The sequence below is a fragment of the Myotis davidii genome, unplaced genomic scaffold (assembly GCF_000327345.1).
Source record: "Myotis davidii unplaced genomic scaffold, ASM32734v1 scaffold201, whole genome shotgun sequence".
In the NCBI taxonomy this organism is placed as follows: domain Eukaryota; kingdom Metazoa; phylum Chordata; class Mammalia; order Chiroptera; family Vespertilionidae; genus Myotis; species Myotis davidii.
Window position 1 is genome coordinate 4,581,443 of NW_006297819.1, and position 23,050 is coordinate 4,604,492.

The window sequence follows — 23,050 nt, forward strand, 5'->3', positions numbered from 1 at the left end:
GACACCAGATGGCTGCCACAAGATGGCCAGCAGGGGAGGGAAGTTGGGGGCAATCAGGCCAGCAGGGGAGCAGTTAGGCATCGATCAGGCTGGCAGGCAGAAGTAATTAGGGGCAATCAGGCAGCCAGACAGGTGAGTGGTTGGGGGCCAGCAATCCTGGATTGTGAGAGGGATGTCCGACTGCCCATTTAGGCCCAATCCTGTTGGGCCTAAATGGGCAGTCGGACATCCAGGATTGGGCCTAAATGGGCAGTCGGACATCCCTCAAGGGGTCCCAGATTGGAGAGGGTGCAGGCTGGGCTGAGGGACACACACCCCCATGCACAAATTTTGTGCACTGGGCCTCTAGTATATAATAAAAGGCTAATATGCAAATAGACTGAACGGCAGAACAGCCAAACAACTGGTCGCTATGACATGCGCTGACCACCAGGGGGCATGTACAGAACATGGTGGGTACTGGCCGCGGTGGGATGGTGGAGCAGGTGAGTGGGCATGCCAAACCAAGATGGTGGGCTGGTCGCTGTCATTGGAGCAAGCCTCTGGTGGTTACTGAAAATTTTTTGCTCCTGCACGTCGCAGTCCCACCCAGTACTTGCAACTGCTGCCAGTGCCAGCCCCGCTCGCACCTGCGCCATCAGCAGGTGTGAGTGGCGGCTGCCGCACCTGCTGCCGGCGTCCAGTGCAGGTTCTAATCACTCGGCACTGTCAGCAGGTGCGAGCAGCAGCAACTGCCATTTGCACTCACTGCTGGCACTGGCCCCAATCACTCAGAGCCATCAGCATGTGCGAGTGGCAGCAATGGGAGCGGGGCTGCCAGCAGACAGGGGACCTCAGACAGGGGACTGGGGGCCACAGTGGGAGGGGTCAGGCGGGGGTGCAGAGGATGGGCCAAGACCTGCCCCTGTGCCTACTGCAGCCTCACAGCCCACAATTCCTTTCAAGGCGCATGAGTTTGTGCACTGGGCCCCGTGTGTGTGTGTGTGTGTGTGTGTGTGTGTGTGTGTGTGTGTGTGTTCATTCCTACATTGGGTGGATAAATGTTTAGAAGAGTTATAGCCTCTTGTTGGATTAATCCTTTTATCATCATGTAGTGTTTTTCTTTGTCTCTTATTATAGCCTTTGTTTTAAAGTTATTTTCTCTGATGTAATTATTTCTACCCCAGCTCTTTTGCTTTTTGCTTCCACTTGCATGAAATACTTTTTCATCCTTTCATTTTCAGTCTTGGTGTGTCTTTCCATCTGAAATGGGTCTCTTGTAGACAGCATATGTGTAGGTCTTTCTTTCTTATTCACTCAGCCACCCTATATCTTTTGATTGGTGCACTTAATCCATTTACATTTCCAGTGATTTTTGATAGGTATGTTGTTATTTTCAACTGTTACCCATATTTATGGGTTTGTTTGTTTTTTCATTTCTTTTCTTCTTCTTCTTAAAATAGTTTCTTTAACATTTCTTGTAATACTGGTTTGGTGGTAATGAATTTCTTCAGCTTCTTCCTGTCTGGGAAGTGTTTTATCTTTCCTTTGATTTTAAATGATAGCCTTGCTGAGTAAAGTAATCTTGGTTGTAGGTCCTTGCTTCTTATCACTTTGAATAGTTTGTGCAAATCCCTCTGGCATGCAAAGTTTCTGATGAGAAATCAGCTGAAAGTCTTATGGAAACTCCCTTGTAGGTAACTAACTGCTTTTCTCTTGCCATTTTTAGTATTCTCTTTGTCTCTAACCTTGGTGTTTTAATTATGTTGTTTCTTTGTGTGGGCCTCTTTGGGATCATCTTGTTTGGCACTTCCTGGACTTTTGTGTATATTTCCTTCACCCAAGATTAAGTAACTTTTCAGTCATATTTTCATTAAGTGGGTTTTCAATTCCTTGCTCTCTCTTCATCTCTTTCTGTTACTCCTATATGTGAATGTCGTTATGCTTGATGTTGTCCCAGAGGTCCCTTAAAATATCTTCATGTTTGTTTGGTTTTTGCTGTTTTGATTGCATGTTTTCTGCTACCTTGCCTCCCAAATTGCTGATTCAATCCTCTGTTTCATCTAATCTGCTCTTGATTCTTTCTAGTATGATATTTTGTGTCTCCTATCTATTTATTGATCTGTTCTTCTCCTAAGTTCATTGAGCATCCTATAACCAATGTTTTTCTATCTGGTAATTTGCTTGCTTCCATTTGGTGTAGTTCTTTTTGGGGAGTTTTCATTTGGGACACATTTCTTTGTCTCCTCATTTTGGCTGCCTTTGCATGTTTGTTTCTACTTATTAGTTGGACCTGCTACATCTTCAAGTCTTGGCCAGGTGGCTTTATGTAGTAGGTGTCCTGTGGGGCCCAGTGGCATAGTCTCCTTGGTCACAGGAGCTTGGTACTCTAAGAGTATCCCTTGTGTAGATTTTGTGTGCCCTCCTGTTGTAATTTAGCTTTCATTGCTGCTTAAGCGCCAGTGAATGGGATTGACCCTCAGATTGACTGCCTGTGAGGACTAGCCACAACCATAGCATGAGATGACCCCATGGAGCAAGATTAGCAGCAGGGATTTGGTGCCTTCTGAGATCAATCTTTGGGTATGTCATTTGTGGAGCTATTTGGGTGGTGCTTTTTTGTGGTCTGAGGCTGGCCACCGGGTTGTTGGTTTTGTAGCCTCTTGGGAAGTGTTCCGGTGCAGACTAAGGTCAGCCACTGCCTGTGCCTGACCCAAGGCCACCTAGTAGAAGTGACTGCGTGATCCATAGTTGACAGCTGCATGTGTTGGGCCTGGAGGTGCATGGGAGAGGTCATGCTGCAACTCAAAGCCAGGCCTCGGGCCACTTGGCAAAAGGCATAGTGCACACTGAGGGCAGCCACCACCTGCCTGAGCCTGCAGACCTTGGGGAGTTTTTAAGAAAGCTTGTAGCTGCCTGTGCGGCACAACCCCTAAAAGAGCCAGGGCAATATGTGAATTGGGTGGAACATGGCCTCAGGGAATCACCAGGGTGGTGTGAGCAGTGTTCACCAGGTTAATGTTCATTCAGATTTGGCCCTCATCTGCCCCTGAGCTGTATGAGGGGAGGGATCAACACAGGGACAATGGCATCCCTCATCCTGAAGTCACACAATTCATTTTCTACCTGCACAACTCTAATGCCTTTTGAGCTCCTATCCTTTCGCTGGGGCGTAGGGTGAGTGTCTGTGAGCGATTGAGTCTCTGTGTGGACCCTTTAAAAGTACAGCTTGGTTTCCAGCAGCCCTCTGTCTCACTGAGGGGAATCGCTACAGAGTTGGGTGGGACCAGGTCTCAGGGAGTTACCAGGGTAAGAATAGGGGGTAAATTTTACATAGAAAAGCATATCATGAAGTCCAATGAAATTGGCCTAAAAATTTATTCTAAGTTCATTATATTCACAGGGTCCAGAAAGATAAAAGTAGAATGAGCTTCACCTGGGCACTGAGGTCTGGGAGAAGTTGATTGATTAATGTACATTTCAAATACCAAAGGTGCTTAAGGATGAATTTCTTCCACTGTGAGTCCATCAGTGAATGTTTCCGTTTTTAATGGCTGAAAACTCAAGTGACCCCCCAAAAACAACTTCACCCGTCAGTTGTATTTGCAATGTTAGACATATGGTCAGGCATTTCTTAGTCCCCTCCAAGAAATAATAGCAGACCTCATTTGAAATAAGGCAAACCAAAGACCTGGGCTACCTGAAGGACACTGAGCCTTCAGAGCCCAGTGAAAAAGACTTCCCTAGAATTACTTCTTCCTTTGGATCCCACTGGTAATATCAGTCTAGCCCCATCCTTCAGACAAAGTTTAAGGCTTTTACCTTTGGGTAGAATGAAAGCAGGAAAGGAGGAGCAGTCCCGTTTTTGAGATGAGCCTGAAAACATGAGGCATGTTGTCCAGCTTCACCATTTTGGCCTCTTGTTGCCCATATATGAAGCTTAGTGAAACTTAATGGTTTAATAGAGGAAAAGAAGGAAAGAGAGGAAGGAGGGAGGAAGGATGGAAAGAAAGGCAAGGAAGGGAGAGAGAAAAGTATGAGCAAGTGGCCTGTTTGACGTACAACAGAGCTTACAGATGAACTCTATCTTGTTGGCTATATTTGAATTACATACTAAGTTTGTATTTATTTTTTATTCAATGTAGACCATAAAATCTTATTTTTACAATAAAAAAAAAGTTAAACATTGTTTCCTAGTTCTTCTCTGGATTTGTGTTAACTGCCCAAGGGGACCCACTCTGATAAAAACATGATTCAAACCAAGTTTTGTTAAATAATAGTTGGCTTCAACAATCATAAAACTATGTGGCTCTGTTATATTCCACCCTATCTCAGCGAGGATTAGTATTATCTACATTTGCCTTCTCTTTTTTTCTCTCTTCTCTTTCAGTCTCATTTTTATTTTTAAATCATTCTCCTCTGAAAGGTAATAACTTCTGTCAGTTTGGCTAAGGTTGTTGAGCTTATCATATAAAATAACATCAGCTCAACTTGAAGTAAATGGGAAACATCAGCTCAGCAGACCTGATGCATCAGATACAGTGGTAAAGGTTGCATTAGTTACAAAGGCTTTAATTATTGAAAGTTTTTAAGAACTGCTTAAAGAGAGAGGATTGAATCTCTCAATCCATGGGTCTTAACTTGGGAGAACACAGACCTGTTTGAGATTCTAATAAAAGCCACTGACCTTATTCCTATGAAAGTAGGAATATGTCCATTCATGAAAAAAATGTAGATGCACCCCCGAAAGCCTTGTATACATCTTAAGGACTTATGAATACTTAAAATGTGTTCCAGAAATGTTACATGTATGAATGACATTTTAAGTAATATGAAAGACATACTCAAGTACAGTATTGAGATCATAGATATAATGGTGTTGTAAACACTTTAAACCAGTTAATATCTCTATCCAGCTAACCTAAGAAGTCATGCCTACAAAATTATATATGGGCTATCCTCAACTTTCATAGGTGGTATATTTCTGAAAATATGTTTGAAAGTTAAATTTCTGAAAGTTGAACAATTTATTTATGTTTTATGAGAAGAATTCTGTTACCGATTATTTAAAAGAACGCACACAAAACCATGATGATCTCTAATGGTTCTTGTACCCTGGGCCTAGATAATCTGGAAGATAGAGGAGAACAGCCCCTGGCAGCTGGCCCAAAGCATCCCCTTTCCACTCAGGAATGGGTAAGTAAAGCAGGGCTGCGCTCCTTCCCACAGGCTGATAACCCTCCCATGGTTCACTCACAGGGGCAATGGCACCTGCCGTATGCGAGGTGTATGGAGCCAGGGTAGGAAATGAGGTCTTGCTCTGCCTGTTGCCTTTCATTCACAAAGTGATTTCCTCAGTATCGCCAGCCACCCTCCCTCCAAAGAGTGTGAAGAAGCCTTGGAGACGGAGAGGGCCATCTGCTCTAGATGGTGGAAACTGCACTAGCAACCGCTCTCCTCCTGTAGCACATGGCCTCAGCTCGTCTCCCTCAGAATTTAGGTGAAGTAGACACTGAAGTCCACCCCGGCAGCAGATGTTGCTTTAGGAGTAAAGGACCTGAGTCACCACGTGCATCCCTGTGTTATCCAGAGAGGAATGGCTCTTTCCTGGTGTGACCAACATGTGGTGACTTAAGATCATCACTTATCAGCTCATCTAGGAAAGAACAGCTTCAGCATAAAGGTATCGAGGTACAAGGTGGAAAAGAGAGTGATGGCCGAGGCTGAGTTGTGGAGGCCTGGCCACCCTGGCCCTATTTCATGTACTGACCCGCTTTCCTCACGTGAACCTGGTGGCCCAGATTGAAAGCTCAAGGGCTTTTTGGCCCTTTGGACTTAGGGCTGTTAACCGAAATTCCTATTGGTTTTAATTTGAGGGCTGGTGTTTCCTCCCAAGTCACAGAGACTTCAAATTCCCATCTCCCTCTACAGCATCTCTGGCACTATTCTCATTTTACATATCCGGATGGAGGAAGCACTGGATTTCACACCTAATTAAAAGAGAGTGTATTGCCTGCTGTTTCCTTTCTTGTTCCTTTTCCCTTGTGCACTGGCTGCTTTTTATTCTCATGCTAAGTCCTATCCCGGCCCCCCGTAGCTTAAGGGACAGAGCAGCTGGGTTCCTACAAAACAGAGAGCTGGGCCCTCTGTCACCTATTTCAGCACAAGCAGGCGTTTCCTTTTGTGCTCACTCCTGTTTCAGCCCCATCCATACTGTGCTCACCCAAGGAACATGGTAACTTAGAATGCGTGATCACTTTCAGAGTAGAATTCCTCGCATGTTTCTAGTGAATGCCATCACAGGCTGCCTCTGTATGCGTACTTCAGTGAAAAGGAGACAGGTTAGTATTTTAAAACACTCAAGAACTATTTTTATTCACTTTTTTTCACTGCCATCATTTCTGTGCTCTTACCACTGTGGGGGTTTTAGGTGGGGTGGCCTTCCCAACTACGCATCATCTTTGTAAAGTTGTATGGTTTTGTAGAGTGAGAGATTTTTTTTTTTTTCTTTTTCTTTTCTTTTTTTTTTTTTTTTTTTTTTTTTTTTTTTGAATAGCCCAAATGCCTATTCAGTGCCAATCTAGGAAAGAATGGAGTCAGCATTTTCACACCATTCCTCCCTATACAGTCCCTGAATAATCATCTAATCAAGATTTGTTTTCAATGGGGACAAATCTTCTACAGTAGAGTATTTCAGATTTATTCCATTAGAATCTATACATTATTTTGCCCATTGGATGAAAAGGACATGTTTCACAAAAGCCTGGACATTGCTTTGCTGTGGCAGAAACTTTTTCCCACTGTACTAATGTTAAAAAATAAAAGAAAGCCTGGGAAAGGAATTGCTTCAGCATTGTGTGCTGGAGGAACGAGACGCGCTTGAATGGAGAGGCAGGGTCCCCCATCGCATCTGTTCCCATTTCAGCAAACCCACTCAGCCCTTCATGGCTGCTCACTGCCATGCAGGACTGTGCACTCCAGAGATGTTTGGAAAGGTTTTCTGTAAAAACCCAAAGAGGCTTGTCAGGTTGTATATGAGTGCAGGTTTGAGTTTGTCTCTGTGGTTTTTAATGAAGTTGGTGACACCATTATTGCAATAATCAGAACTCAGACCATTTAACAGATATTGTGTGTGTGTGATCACCTCTACAGTGTTACCTGATTGTTTAGATAGACTCAACCACTAAAGCCAAACAAGCAGTTTGAATTTTCCTCATGAGACTCTGTGTGTGTGTGTGTATGTGTGTGTGTGTGTGTGTGTGATATATAATGATAGTTTTTGCTGTTAACCATTTCCATCTCTAACGTAACCTTCTTCATCCCTTTCAGTGTCTGCTTCTTCTTCTTTGTACTGAGAACTAGGACAGCCCTCGATCTTTGGGCAATCCAAGTTTTTAATATAGCAATGGGCCAGGCTGCCCACAGCCTCCATGTAGCTGACTGTTGCATTCTACTGGGAGCTGTTCGATACTTCCCTCAGAGATAGTGATTTTATCAGAGACTCAACTAGTTTTAGTGGTTATGGTTTTACTTAAATGAAAGAGACCTTAGTGATGTTAACATTGTATTTAGAAAACTCTACATGTTAGTGCCAAGACAAGTTGTTTCACCTCTTGCATTTTTCCATTTATAAACTTAAATATATGTTCTTTATTGGATAACTGAGGCTCTGTTGGAGTCCCAAGATTTCAACAAAGATGAATGCCATGCTAATTCATGGACATGTATAGAAGTAGCTGGAGGGCATGCTAGACAAACCTTTTCACACAGCTTTACAGTTTGGTCTGCTGATTTTTCTCCTTAATATTCCTTCCTGGGTTATTGGGGCCTCCCTCTGGGGCCATATTTTGTATTAACACAATTATAGAGGATTCACCATGATTCTTTAATCTGGCAAAGAAAATTTGTTTTACATGAGTGAAAAAAAATAATAACAGTATCCTAATGAACTGTTTTACGAAGGAACTTTAGGAAGTTGAAACAAAAAGCAATTCTCTTCTGTAAAAACTTGTGCAAGTCATATCACTGAGAGTGAACAAAGAGCCTGTAGGCATTTATTACATTAAGTGGATATGTGTGAAGCTGACTAAATGTAAAAATGGGAACCAAAGAAATGAATGGCTATATAAAAAGATGTGGTCCCACGACTGAGCGAGGACAACGTGAGGAGATTGAGTAAAGCAACATAGAACTTCTAGCTGAGCTCAGACTTCCCTGTGCAAGTCCTCTCCTAAGGCAGAGGGGAAAGACCTCAAGGAGCAGTCTGCAGGCCATTACCTCTCGGGTTCTGTGCAACAAGACACAGGGAGCTGGGTCACAGGCCTACAGTCAGTAGTACTTGTACCGCCTGGTTTTGAAAGCCCACCTACATGGTCTCCCTCTCTCAAGCTGACTAATCAGTCAGGAAGCAAGAATGGGGAATCTGATTGAAGAGTGGTTTGGAGAGAGGGATTCTTTAGAGCCATTTGAGAGTTGAGATAGAAGAAGAAGGAAGCCCTAAGACTGATTGTTATAGCCACCTGTTTTCTTTCTCAGTCTGTGATGCAAATGTCACTAACATTATTCCTCACCTGCACAGCCCGGGGCATAAAGGTGGTGATGAGTCAGGCTGTCCATTGCCTCTGCAGAGCTGACCATTGCCTTCCAACCAAGAGTGTTTGGTATTTCCCTCTAGCAAGTACATGGAGCACCCAGTTACCTAGGGTGTTCAGACATCCCACTCCTGGTTTAGTCCTGCTGTCCCACCTTATTAACAGTGTTCCTTTCACTCTCACAGTGCCCAGTTGGAATGTAAATATGATCAGTATGCCAGTCTCCCAGATCACTGTTGCCATCTCTGACCTTTTCAACATTCCTTCCTCATTAAGCCTCCGAAAATTCAGAAAACTGTCACATGGTATACAGCCACCCTAGAAAGTTCTGACTGTTAGAGATGACAAGAAAAATGTTATCGGTAGAATGTTCTGTAGATACAGAAAGCAAATGCCCCTGCAGCTGGCAGGCTGCATTCTATAACTCATCCCTCCCTTGGAAAATGTGGTAGCAGCTGTTGGGTGAACATCTTAGTCTGGATTGGCTTTCCCAAGAATCGTTGTATACGTGGAGTGGGTTTGGGGGATATGCCACATAAATTAACAACAAGGACATTTATTTTTTACTATGAATATTATTGTAGTTTATGAATAAAATAGGGAACTTTGATAAGTTGGGGAAAATAGAAGCTTTCCCAAAGGACATGGACTTAGGCCTGTCCAAGGTAGTACTGTTCCTTGAGAATAAGTCTTCCAGTTCTTAGTTTGATTCAATACCCCAAAATAGCTGGGACACTGTGGGGGCACAATTCAAGGACTTCTTCCCATAGGACATCATACCTGAAGCGTGACCTCTGTGCAAATCCCGTCCATCTCCCACAGAGCCCTTTTGTGTCTGCCAAGGGGGTGCTTCTAGGAGCCAGGAGCATTTCCCACCTGAGCAGCTAGCTCTCTGACCCACGCTCTGTTTTGTGTCTGTCTTGCCGCGCAGGTGACATCAGTTGCAAGGGGATGACCGAGCGCATTCACAGCATCAACCTTCACAACTTCAGCAATTCCGTGCTCGAGACCCTCAACGAGCAGCGCAACCGTGGCCACTTCTGTGACGTGACGGTGCGCATCCACGGGAGCATGCTGCGCGCACACCGCTGCGTGCTGGCCGCCGGCAGCCCCTTCTTCCAGGACAAGCTGCTGCTGGGCTACAGCGACATCGAGATCCCGTCCGTGGTGTCGGTGCAGTCGGTGCAAAAGCTCATTGACTTCATGTACAGCGGTGTGCTGCGCGTCTCGCAGTCAGAAGCCCTGCAGATCCTCACGGCCGCCAGCATCCTGCAGATCAAAACAGTCATCGATGAGTGCACGCGCATCGTGTCCCAGAATGTGGGCGATGTGTTTCCGGGGATCCAGGACTCAGGCCAGGACACCCCGCGGGGCACGCCTGAGTCAGGCACATCGGGTCAGAGCAGCGACACGGAGTCCGGCTACCTGCAGAGCCATTCCCAGCACAGCGTGGACAGGATCTACTCGGCGCTCTACGCGTGCTCCATGCAGAACGGCAGCGGCGAGCGCTCCTTCTACAGCGGCGCGGTGGTCAGCCACCACGAGACCGCGCTCGGCCTGCCCCGCGACCACCACATGGAAGACCCCAGCTGGATCACGCGCATCCATGAGCGCTCGCAGCAGATGGAGCGCTACCTGTCCACCACTCCCGAGACCACGCACTGCCGCAAGCAGCCCCGGCCCGTGCGCATCCAGACCCTGGTCGGCAATATCCACATCAAGCAGGAGATGGAGGACGATTACGACTACTATGGGCAGCAAAGGGTGCAGATCCTGGAGCGCAATGAGTCCGAGGAGTGCACGGAAGACACCGACCAGGCCGAGGGCACCGAGAGTGAGCCCAAGGGTGAAAGCTTCGACTCGGGCGTCAGCTCCTCCATAGGCACCGAGCCCGACTCCGTGGAGCAGCAGTTCGGGCCTGGGGTGGCGCGGGATGGCCAGGCTGAGCCCGCCCAACCGGAGCAGGCTTCGGAAGCCGCTGCAGAGGGCAGTGCGCAGCCACACCAGCTAGAAACAGGCGCCTCCTCTCCAGAAAGAAGCAATGAGGCGGAGATGGACAACACGGTCATCACTGTCAGCAACAGCTCCGACAAGAGCGTCCTGCAGCAGCCTTCGGTCAACACGTCCATCGGGCAGCCATTGCCAGGTACCCAGCTCTACTTACGCCAGACAGAAACCCTCACCAGCAACTTGAGGATGCCTCTGACCTTGACCAGCAACACACAGGTCATTGGCACAGCCGGCAACACCTACCTGCCGGCCCTCTTCACTACCCAGCCCGCAGGCAGCGGCCCCAAGCCTTTCCTCTTCAGCCTGCCACAACCCTTGACAGGTCAGCAGACCCAGTTTGTGACAGTGTCCCAGCCCGGCCTGTCCACCTTTACTGCACAGCTGCCAGCGCCACAGCCCCTGGCCCCATCTGCAGGCCACAGCACAGCCAGTGGGCAGGGCGAAAAAAAGCCTTACGAGTGCACTCTCTGCAACAAGACTTTCACCGCCAAACAGAACTACGTCAAGCACATGTTTGTCCACACAGGTGAGTGCAGGCCCCCAGAAATCTGGCAGTGGGTGGGTGTGAGGGGACAGTGGGAGGGAGGGTCAGGACAGCAGGTAGAAGGGAAGGTTTGAAGTCACATTTCAGATTTTTAAGGAGACGCCACTATAAGCCATCCTTTAGAAGTCCCAACTGTGCCCCCATCATAGAAACAAAGCATCCTGCCACCAAAAGACAAACTCACAGATACCCTTTCGGAGAGAGGCCAAATGGGGAAAAGCCTGATAAAGAATTTACAGGCACAACATCCTTTAAATACATTGAACTTTGACTCAAGATGCTTATAACTGGAAAGGTCCTTGGAGATCCTATACTGCAATAACCTCATTTTACAGACAAAAGTCATTAGGTTCTATATGAACCATTAGCTCGAAGAGGCCACAGCAGGGTGCATTTGTGGTCCCTGAAATGAAGAGGAGTGATAGACTCACTCTATTTCCTATTCCTTATTCTCCATTTCAACATCTAGAGACCACAGTCTGTTCTGGGATCTACCTTTTAAAAGGACAATAGACTAATTCAGAGGAGTGTGGCTAGGGACGCAAAGCCTTAGCATATGAATCACAGTTGAAGGGCCTGGGATGCTCAGACTGCAGAAAAGAAGACATGGAGCATCATATAAGCCATCCTCAGTCCAGCTTCAGGGACAGCATAATGTAGTAGTTAAGCTAGAGCTCTGGAGCCAGATCGCTTCGGTTTGAATTTAGATTTACTGTCTACTGAACTTTGTCACCCTGGGAAAATTACTTAACCTTTCTATACTCCAGTGTTCTTGTCAATATAATGGCAACAGTAGTGATAGATCTTTACTTGAGTGCTGTTTTTAGGGTTAAATGAATTAATCTGTAATGAAGTTATTAAAAATAATTCCTAACACATAAGCACTCTGTGATAGCTGTTGTTAGCACTATTAAGTTTATGTATGGGAGGGAAGAAAGAGTAAGCTTGTTTTGTTTGGGGCCAAAGATAGAACTGGACCAATGACTGGAAACAATAAGGAGATTCTTTCCACAAAATAAAATGACTGTTGACAGTCAGAGCTGCTCTAAGATGGGATAGACAGCCTCCAGAGGGAGTGAGTTCCTATAATTAGAGGTGTTCAAGGAGAGAATGGATCATCATTTTCTAAGGATGTTGTAGAAGCGATTCAATCATCAGATGAGTAGTTGGACAAGATGGTATTTATTCCCTGGATTCTGATTCTAGAGCAGCGGTTCTCAACTGTGGGTCGTGACCCCTTTGGGGGTCGGAGCAACAAAAATAATTTTATGGTTGGGGGTCACCACAACATGAGGAACTGTATTAAAGGGTCGTGGCATTAGGAAGGTTCAGAACCAATGTTCTAGAGCTAAGATATGGCCTCCCAGCTAGCGCTCTTTCCTAGCTCCATAATGGGACAGACATAGAAACAAGAACCACGAATATCTTTCATATTAGGGACCACATATGCGATGAGATTTCTCATAGAGTCTCTTATCCCTAAAAAATACCTTTTCCAACAATGATCACTATTTTTGAAATTCTGATTATGAGAGTCACTCTTCTGGTAAACCTCTGTTTCCAGAATATCCCTATTAAATGACAAATATGTTGCCAGGGGAAAGTTACACGTTGAATTACATACAATACATGAAATCAAATTAGCTCCTCAAAGCAACCTTGTTTCTCAGATCAACTAGCAAGAATAGCCAGAGCAACAGACTCTGAGACAAGGTACACAACAAGGAAGGGAGCAGCTACACTAGAACATTAAGGTGAACTTTTCCTTCTTTGCAGTTCAACTTAAGTCAGGACGTCATGTATGTACCTTTATGCAAATGAGTTGTTTCTAAAGGTGACAGTTTTCACACCTCTTAAAGAACATACTGATGCACTGCTGAATTTAGGAAGAAAATCAGGTAGCGGTGAGTCATGATGTTTACTTGGGGTAAATGTGAATGCGCTAATAACCTGAGATCAACCAAGGAAATTTTTCATGTGGTATGGGTATCATCATTATTTGGTAAATTAACCAAATAGTAATATTTTATTTATGTGGCAATTTATGGTTTACAGAGTACTCTCACATAGTTTATGTTCTTTCCTTCTCTAAATAGCTGTCTTATAAACCATAAAACTAAGGATTAAGGGCAAAAAGAAACCATTTGTGGAAGTTTCTTCTTAGCCAAACATGACTTTGCTCATCTTGAAAAAACATTTCTATTCTCCTGTGCATCTCTTCCAGTAGAACTAGCAGAGATGAAATTCACACATTCTAGTAGATAAGATATTGAGATAAGGCTTTAAATTTTCAACATAAAATTTTCAGTGTACTACCAGAAATTGTCTTTTTGGTGCATAAACATTTATCCAATGGATTCACCAGAGAATTCCGTGGTTAACCCAAATAATTAGATGTGCCCATAAGAAAACCAGCAATGGGTTTGCACATTTATGCATCATAGGTTCAAAAGCTATAAGTAAAAGCATTTTATAAATCTAAGTAATGCTTAAAGTGTAGCCTTTGGATATGTAGTAAACTATGAGAGTCCTCAGTAAATTATGAAGGTGTTTGTATTGGTGTCTATAGCTTGGCGACATCTGAGAACAATTAATAATGTTCATATATCACTCTAACACCTCATTTAAAAGAAACAACACTCTTCTCTTTCATCCCAGAATTATTTGGCATGTCAGTTCGGAAGGACCATCTATCTATCCAGACTTTGTCTCACTGAAGAGACCATAACCTAACTAACAAAGTTTGAGAATAAGTGGTCGAGATTTTCAAAAGGCAAAACAGCCTGGTCTATGGAAGTAATGCAGGACCTGGATTCCCTGTGGCCCACATTTTAAAACAAAGTTCTCTTAAATTTCTTGGGAAAACATCACAAAAATGGGGCCTCTCAACTTCACAGAAGCCCAGTAGAAATGATAAAAATTTAGAGCAAAAAGCCCAAATGTTGGTCTAGAAAGACTCTAGGAAGTACTGGGGATACCTGGAAGAGTAGGAATGGATTTTGTGTTCTTACCTGTAGTCTAATGAAAAGAATCCTGCCAATAAAGAGTATTAACAGAGCTCAACGAAAAGAAATGTGGGTCCTTGGCATCACAACTGCTATGCATGGTAACTGGCTTTGCATTTCAGTAGCTCCAAGATTTAGTGTAAATGATACTTGCTTTCAACAACTGCAGAAAATCAATTTTGAAATTGGATTCCAAGTAAAATTCTGTGTAGCTGTATGTTAATCATCCACATATTCATTGAAAGGAAGTGTTTGAGACAAATAAGTAGTCTATGGTATTTACTTTGGAGTAAAGCTCTACCTTAGAGAACCAAGGAAGTCCTGGTTATAAAGCATATTCCAAAATGATTATAATACTAAAACATAGAGTGAGGACATAAATGAAAGATGATTGTACTGGAATTAGATTATTTGGGTTGAGTTTGGTTCCTCTAATTGTGGCCTTACACAAGCCACTTGATTTCAGAACCCTCAGTTTCTTTGAGTTTAAAATGGAAATAATAATTTGCCTGCCATTTGAGTAACTGTAAAGGTATGATGCATGGGAGAGCTTTTCATGAAAGGTAAAGTACTACTTAATGTTAAAAAAGATTATCATCATTACTACTTTATCCCCTTCTCCCAGGAGACCTTAAGTTTCTTTGACTGTATCCAACCTCTGAATAATAAGCACTCAACGTGTTTCCTTCCTCCATGGAATTCAAATATTGAGGCAATGTGATACTACTTAGGTTTCCCTTGAACTGCCTTCATAAAATGAACATTTTTTTCTCTGATTTCTTAAGGATAATTTTAAGAATAAAAGAAAATCTCTCACCTAATTGCTCTTTCTTCTGCCAAACAAACTATAGTAGGACTTCATCTCTTCTAGGAGTTTCTCAGTTCACTTTAAGGCATCTTTGTAAAATGTGTGAGGAAGGACACCAAGAGTTAGGGTAATCAGAGAAAAAAACAAAGATAACACAAAACATCCTCCCGTGGCACAAAGCAGGACTCCTCTATGCTTCTTCCCAAGAGAAAAAACAAAAATCAGAGGAATGGGGATGAGAGGGAAAGACTGGGGACATGGAGGTATCAGTGTGGATTGGAAGGCAAGCAACAGGGAAAATTCAAGGATAACTTTGGTTCTGGAAGTGTGAGCCCATGCCAGCTGCATGCAAGTTCTCCAGTCCAACCCAGATCTGCATCAGAACTTCTGGGAATGGGGCCCAGAATATGTTTTAATGAGCCCTGCTTCACAAGTTCAGAATCACTTCCCTAGATAGATGGTCTATAGGTGATCAGGAGGATGGCATCTGGATGCTTTTGTTACACAGCATTGTTCTCTAAAATAGCACTCATAAGAATCCATGTGTTTGGAAAAGTAACATGGAGTTATGGATAGCAGCTTGACTTCATTATGGAAGCAAGTATCTCTCATATAAGAGGTGAGCTAAGTTTCTCAAACTGCCAAGCACCGTGGCACAAGTACTCCTTCTGTGACGTAACAGGCTGACCTATTTTTCCATTATGTGGGTGTCTTTACACCTTCCCATTAGAGTGTAAACTCTGTGAGAACATAAACAACTTTATATATAATTATATATCTGTAAAAGATACATAAAGATATATATATATCTTATATTTCAAATATACTAAGCATAATACCTTATCTATAATAATAAAAGTGTAATATGCTAATTAGCCCAGACGTCCTTCCAGACGAGGTCAGGGTTGCTAGGGAAGCCTGGGTCCCAGGTGCCAGAGGGAAGCCAGTGCTGGCAACCAGGGGAAGGAGGGCCTACTCCTGCATGAATTTCGTGCATCAGGCCTCTAGTAGACAATAAACATTCAACAAATATTGATCAATGAATGAATTAAATTCTTCTCTGATGATGTCTAAATCACTTCCAAAAGGAAAAGTGGTCTATTTCGAGAGTAGTTTACTTACTCTGTTACATACCTCCATAGAAATAATGCAAAATGCTTTGCTCATTTATATATTGTTCTCTTTGTGGATGTGAACATGTTTCATATATCATGTTCTTTTTGTTCTTACTTCTCTATATAACAAATTGCACATATAATAAGGCTGACCAAGATGTCATTCAAGGTATTTATTTACCACCAGGTCTAGGGTTATCAAACTCAGCAACAACAAAAAATACAGGATACCCAGTGAAATTTGAATTTTGGATAAACAGTAAGTATTTTTTAGTCTAAGTATATCTCATACAATATTTGTGACAGACTAAAAAATCATTGTTTATCAGAAATTCAGCTTTTACTGGGTGTCATGTATTTTATCTGGCAATGCTATCCAGGTAGAACTTTATTTTAAAACCTAACCTTAAGACTTTTCACTTTAAAATCTATAATAAATATAGGTTAGCATATGTAGTTGCTTAAAAAATATTTGTTGAGTAAGTGAGTGAATGTTCAGAAATGTCCAGAAGAATTTAATTTAAGGAACGTATACATAAATGCATTATTTTCTCAGCAAGGCTTGAATTTCTTTTTCTTTTTTCCTTTTTCGTTTTTATCTGCTAGGGAATATATTGTGTCTGTGTTCCCACTTATGTTTTCTTCACCAATAAATGGTAGATGTTTGGGTCTTTTTCAGAATTATTTTATCAATAGCCCATTGAGTGGTTTTTAGCCCATTAGTGTCCTCTGCACAGATGATAATCTTTTTACATTAAGAAGCTCAGCAATTTCAGCATGAACTTGATATAAATAGATATAACAAGGATAGTAACATAACAATGTCATCAATAGAATAAGAATAGTGAAATCAAAATAACAAAATGATAATTCTCAAACAGAGGTTGGGTTTTTAATTATATCAAGCTGTGGAATAATGAATGAGTATAAAGTTTGAAGTAAGAAAGCGCTAGTTTTACCACTTTTTGACTGAGTGACTTTAGGGAAATTCCATCATCAATCTGAGCCTCAGGTTTCTGTCACATAAGATACAGATCTTAATAGTAGTTACTTTACATAGTTGCTCTGAGAACCAAATAACATAATTTATGTAAAAGCACTTAACTATAAATGATGTAAGTTATCAAACCATTTAGGAACATCTATGTTATGTATTATAGCAGCATCATACATTTTGCAGCAGAATCCAAAGAGCAGGAAATTGCCTGGGCTGGCTGGGATCATACTCTCAGCTATTACTGACTTGTTGACCTTCAGGATGTTACTATACCTCTCTAATGGAGATACCATCTTCTGGGGAGGTTAATATCTAGCCCACTCCTAAAGTTGTAAGAAAAGTCAAGTAATATGGGTGAAATTCCCTGAGATCTTCAAAATTCTGCTTAACACCAAAAGATTTTAGTTATTATTAAAGCCACTGATGTTTTGTGAATGCAGTGTGTCCCCAAGAGGCAATGCCCCTCCCCCAGCAGAGTTTCGTAGACCAAGCTGGCACTGGGCTGCACCCCGGAACTAGAGAGAAAGGCTGGCAGGCAGTTTACACCTCAGGTGTGCAGGACCATCACCAACTGGACTTCTCAGTAGAGAGCAGACTCTGCAGTCAGTGAGGGCTGATTCCCTCTGAGCACCTTTCCATGTTGGCATTGAACCTTTCCCATTTTCTGCTCCAATCTTGACTTTCCCCATTCAGAGGACCTGTAAATTCAGGGACCCCTCTGCTTTCCTTGCCCATAGCCACCTTTCCTGATGCCCGCTCTCTCACCATGCACCCAGATTTGGTCTTCTGACCCCTTACGGTGCTTATCTGAGGAGGTGCTGTGCCGGAGAAGTTGATGGGGAAGCCTAGAGCATGAGAGAGACAGGTGGGAACAGTGCTCAGAAAAGTATTCACTTTCCTTTCTGCAGCCCAGGAAAAGCCTAGTTAGAATGAGAAAGAATTAGCAAAATAAATGGGTTCTTGTTGAGCCCCCAATATAGAGGTCACTATTCAGTATTGGGGTGGCTGAGCCCATTAGGATACCTTTTACTTGAACTTTGGGCAGACTCTCTGCATCTATTAACCTAACAGTGTCTTTCTTCCTCTCTCTCTCTCTCTCTCTCTCTCTCTCTCTCTCTCTCTCTCTCTCTCTCTCCCCACTCCCCCCCCCCCCCCCTGACAGTGAACATCTCCCCCCCCCCAGTGATGGTAAAGTAAGTGTCAGGAAGGAGCTGAAAAGTGGATCTTTAGAGAACATGCATCAAAAAATAGAGAAAAGCTATGCGTTCACCACCGTCCCATCATTGGAATAGTAAAGACTAGTAAAGGACACTGCCCCCCGCCCCAACCTCGATTCCTCTGCTTGCTGTTTGGTTTCTCCATCCCCAGACCTCAGTTGTTGCTTGATAAGAAATCCTCTGTCTGTGCTAATTGCTGACATTTTATTCATGGCACCGCTTCTCTCCATGAGCATAAGTAACTGAGAATAGTCTATATACTTTAACTCCGAATTACGTAGTGCAGTGTTGACTATATGACACATTGTTTTCCAAATCCTGAGTTGGCTTCCCCATACCACCCAGTCCGTTTCTCCACTGGGTTCATTTATCATCTGTTCCTTTGTGCCAAAGGGAACATTTGAATTTTTCTTAAAAAAAAATGGTCACATACTCTGTGCTAAGTGCCTTATCTCTTTAATTTTCAAAATACCTTCACAAGACAGGTACTTACTGTATTATTCTCAAATTACAGATAAGGAAACTGAGGCTTAGAGAGGTTAAGTAACATGCCCGAGTCACCAGCCAAGGAAATTGAATTCATATCTGACTCCTACATCTGATTAGCCTCAAAGTGGATCATTTTAAAGCTAAGGGGCTTATGTGAGCTTCCCCCTCACATTATAATTCTAGCGTGTGTTTTGTACTTCATGGTGTGGTGTTTTAGGTTTTTTTTTTTGTTTTTTTTGTTTTTGTTTTTGCTTTGCATCTAACAAATCGGACTTGCCATTTCTGGCCTGGAAAACCATCCACCACCACTCATGTTAACTTTAGTTCTCCACCCAAAGCAACAGCCAGCAGACCACGTCCCTGCCATATACAATGCTGAAAGCGCCTGTGTGATTGCTATAAGTAACATGCAGGAAAATAATGGAAAGGAAAAATATTACCATTTCCATTGAGTGATATTGTTTCAGATCCAAACATATAGAGATGAAATTTGTGGATACCCGACTACTCTAAAAATACGCCCCATTTAGTACAACAGCCCCTTTCCACTAAGGGGCTCCCAAGTGCTTACTTTGCAAACATGTCTCCTCCTTAACTGTGATACCATTTTCTGTGGCAGGGAAGGGAACAGCACACTTTGCCCCATTTAAAAAGCAGGACTGCGGATGCACTGAGGGATTTAAGCAGGTTGCACTCAGGTCATACACTGATGAGTCCTCAGGGGTGGTGGGCCACGGTGGCCACCAAATCTGCAAAGGACTGTGACAGAGGTTCCGGCCCGCTCCTCACTTTCAGAAGGGACACACACCCAGAGAGATGAAACCACTGGGAAAGCCCAGGATTGCACAGGTAACTAACTGCCAAAACAACACTCAGTGCATACAAACTACATACAGATCTGTGCTATGAAGGGAAAGCTAACTGTGAAGAAACAACTTAAAGGCAGATGAGAAGGGTGTGAAAGTAAAAAGCCTTCACCAGTGACCTTGCCTGGAGGAAAAACGCACTAGAAGGTAAAAGTTTCAAAGAGTGAGAGCTCTTTAACATAGACAAAGTTTTAACTTCCTAGCAGCCAAATACCATCTGGAACCTCAAAAGGCATGTGTCCCATTAAAGGTGACAGGTGGACATGTTTTAAAGATAGTTGGCCGGCCTGTCATGGCCTCTAGGAAGTGTCCCGAGAGCACCAGGAAGGCAAGACCAGCGGGAGTTCCAAACGTGTTTACAGCTGACAGAAACATTTCAACTAAAAATAACAGGCATGACTCTCTCCCCTAGAGTCTCTCATTTCAAAAAAATGTATCTATGTAAATAAATAGCATGCTGAGGCAGAACTCTTCATTTAGGAATGAGGCTTCCTGAAATTCCCTCATTTTAGTCTAAAAGTGAAACAAATGTTTCTCTTCTAACCCTGTGGTCCAATGGATCATTCTGTCCCAACATTAAGAAAATGGGAAACGCAATCAGAAGAGAGTTGAGAAGAGCAGGCAGCAGGCCAAAATGTTAGTGAATAAGTAAAGGAAAAAGAGTGCAAAGGTCCATGAAATTAAGAAATTTGTGAAGTAATTCCTGAACAAAACAGCCATTTCTTACGATCGTGTGCTTTGAAACAAATCCTTTTATGCTTACAAACACAATGAAGAAGCTGTCTGGTAGGATAAATTTTCATAAAACAGATCATGGAGCGTAAAGCACCAACACTGAGTCTGGCACATATTAAGCACCCAATACATAGTGAGTGTTTTCATCGCCATTATTACTATGACACATAATGAGGGGAAATGGAAACACAGAGGTGCAAATTTTAATAGAAGTTAACTCAAATTTAAGACATAGATTCCCTATCTTGATGCATTGTCCAGATGTTGAAATATTACCTTTAAGAACTTCAAAGGCTTTGGGGTCTTCAGGCTCAATTGTGGAAGAGTCCATAAAAGGACTTTATTCTCTGAGGTGGACAATCAGAAATGATGTGGGAGATGGAAACACCGTAATGTAGTTCATCTCACCTGTCAAGAGCAGAGCTGAGAACAAACAGTACGAACAAGAAAAACAAGTCCCTATTTAACCAAAGAGATGTCACAGGTCTATGGACTTTACTTAGATCAGAACACCTCGTGTGGCCATTCATTGACAATACTCATACTTACCTTACTGTTTTTAACATGCTCAATAGTTTGGTTTCTTAAGTCAACAGCAAACCAAAGCAGTAAACTGAGGGGAAAGATTTCTAGCCAACAGACTGAGAGTAAAGGAGAGAACTATTTTTAAAATTGACCCAAGAGTTCACAAAAAGCATATGGAAACATTTAATGGGCAGCGGAGAGAGGGAGGGTAGTGCTGTAATAAGAATACCGTGCAAGTATTCCCATACCACTCTTGGTGGTCTGCAAAGTGATTTCACATGTGTTGTTTTTTTTTTTTTTTATGTCAACACCAGCACAGTGAGGTAAGTAGGACTGTGTACCTCAGAGGCATTGGGAGGTTTGTCAGAGTGGTGGGCCATATGTTGGGGCCTGGATTGGAGCAGGACCATTTGAGAGCATCGTGTTGTTCACCACCTACCCAACCTCCACACCAGATGAGGCCTATCTGCAGTTCAGTGAAATCAAGACAGAAGAGCCAATTAACTCTTAAGTTGTGTTTTAGGAAGCTTTCCATATAAACTAGATAAACTTGAAAGTGTAGCTCTTTAAAATGACTTATTTCTATGTTGGCCAATGTTTGCCAGGCCTAAAATCAAGGCACGAGCGTGTTTACTGAGTAGAATACTGGAAATGGAGAGGTGAGCTACGTGATCACTGTGCTTAGTTCCCAAAGACTGCAGAGAACCCCATGTCTCCAAAGATCTTCCCTCTCTCTTAGTTCGTATATTTTTTGATAATGTTAATGGGAAACACATATAAATCCCCTAATGGTGACACTGAGAATTACCCCCTTAAAGTAGCCCTTCCTTTTCTCCACAGGATGACCTTGGAAGACTTTTAGTGGGGAATGTCTTAGAGCTTTCCAAGAAAGCCATTTCTGACACAGGGAAACAGGAAACTCTAGACTTCCCTGGCATCACCTTAAAGCAAGGTTTCTCAGCACACAAGAGGCCAGGAAGGACTGGATCTTTCCAATCAAGAGGGATCCATTAATGAATCAGACTATTTTTTTAATTTTTTTGTTTTTGTTTTTTGTTGTCTTGTTTTTCTGTCTCTTTCTCCCTCCCTTGCTATGTCTCGCTCTGTCCTGCCTGTCTGTTCCCACCTCAACAGGTGAGAAGCCCCACCAATGCAGCATCTGTTGGCGCTCCTTCTCCTTAAAGGATTACCTTATCAAGCACATGGTGACACACACAGGAGTGAGGGCATACCAGTGCAGCATCTGCAACAAGCGCTTCACCCAGAAGAGCTCGCTCAATGTGCACATGCGCCTCCACCGGGGGGAGAAGTCCTATGAGTGCTACATCTGCAAAAAGAAGTTCTCCCACAAGACCCTCCTGGAGCGACACGTGGCCCTGCACAGTGCCAGTAATGGGACCCCTCCCACAGGCACAGCCCCGGGAGCCCGCGCTGGCCCCCCAGGTGTGGTGGCCTGCACGGAGGGGACCACTTACGTCTGCTCCGTCTGTCCAGCAAAGTTTGACCAAATCGAGCAGTTCAACGACCACATGAGGATGCATGTGTCTGACGGATAAGTAATATCTTTCTCTCTTTCTTATGAACAAAACAACAACAAAAAACAAACAACAAAAAAAAGCTATGGCACTAGAATTTAAGAAATGTTTTAGTTTCATTTTTACTTTCTTGTTTTTGTTTTTGTTTCGTTTCGTTTTGTACTACATGAAGAACTGTTTTTTGCCTGCTGGTACATTACATTTCCGGAGGCTCGGGTGAATAATAGTTTTCCCGGCCTCCCTCGGATGGTGGCCTTAAGGCCTGGTAGTGCTTCAAGGGGTCCACTGGTTGGATCTCTAGCTACTGGCCTCTAAATACAACCCTTCTTTACAAAAAAAATCTTTTTTAAAAAATTTAAAAAAAAATTTTTTTTTCACTTGTGAAGAGCACTACAAAAATATATACCGAAATCTAAAAGGCCGACTGTCTTTAAGTACACCGCTTGCAGTGTTTCAGAGGACATTTTCACAATTCTGGCCACTTGGACTTCACAGTAACCAGTTAAAACTGTGGAATATCACTTCTGGTTGAAAACCCAGAGGAAAGGCCCTGCTGTTTTCCACCTACCATGTTGTCTGATTTCATAAAAGGGCTGTGGAGGTGGGAAGGGGCAGTGGGTTTGGTGATGTGGGA

General features: G+C 43.1%; 1 protein-coding gene across 5 annotated transcripts in view; it reads left to right on the forward strand.

Moving 5' to 3' along the window:
• The window catches only part of ZBTB20 (zinc finger and BTB domain containing 20), a 469,341-nt gene extending 446,579 nt beyond the window's left edge, over positions 1-22,762 (forward strand). For 3 of the 5 annotated variants that reach the window (XM_006773578.2, XM_006773588.1, XM_006773576.2), the window contains 2 exons: positions 9,502-11,106; positions 22,016-22,762. In XM_006773578.2, the coding sequence (XP_006773641.1) occupies positions 9,522-11,106; positions 22,016-22,437 (2,007 nt within the window). In that variant the 5' untranslated portion in view covers positions 9,502-9,521 and the 3' untranslated portion in view covers positions 22,438-22,762. Of the gene's footprint in view, positions 1-5,104; positions 5,176-9,501; positions 11,107-22,015 lie in introns of all 5 variants that reach the window. The other 2 variants (XM_006773577.2, XM_015570389.1) reach the window with 2 other exon arrangements.
• The last annotated feature ends 288 nt before the right edge of the window (positions 22,763-23,050 follow it).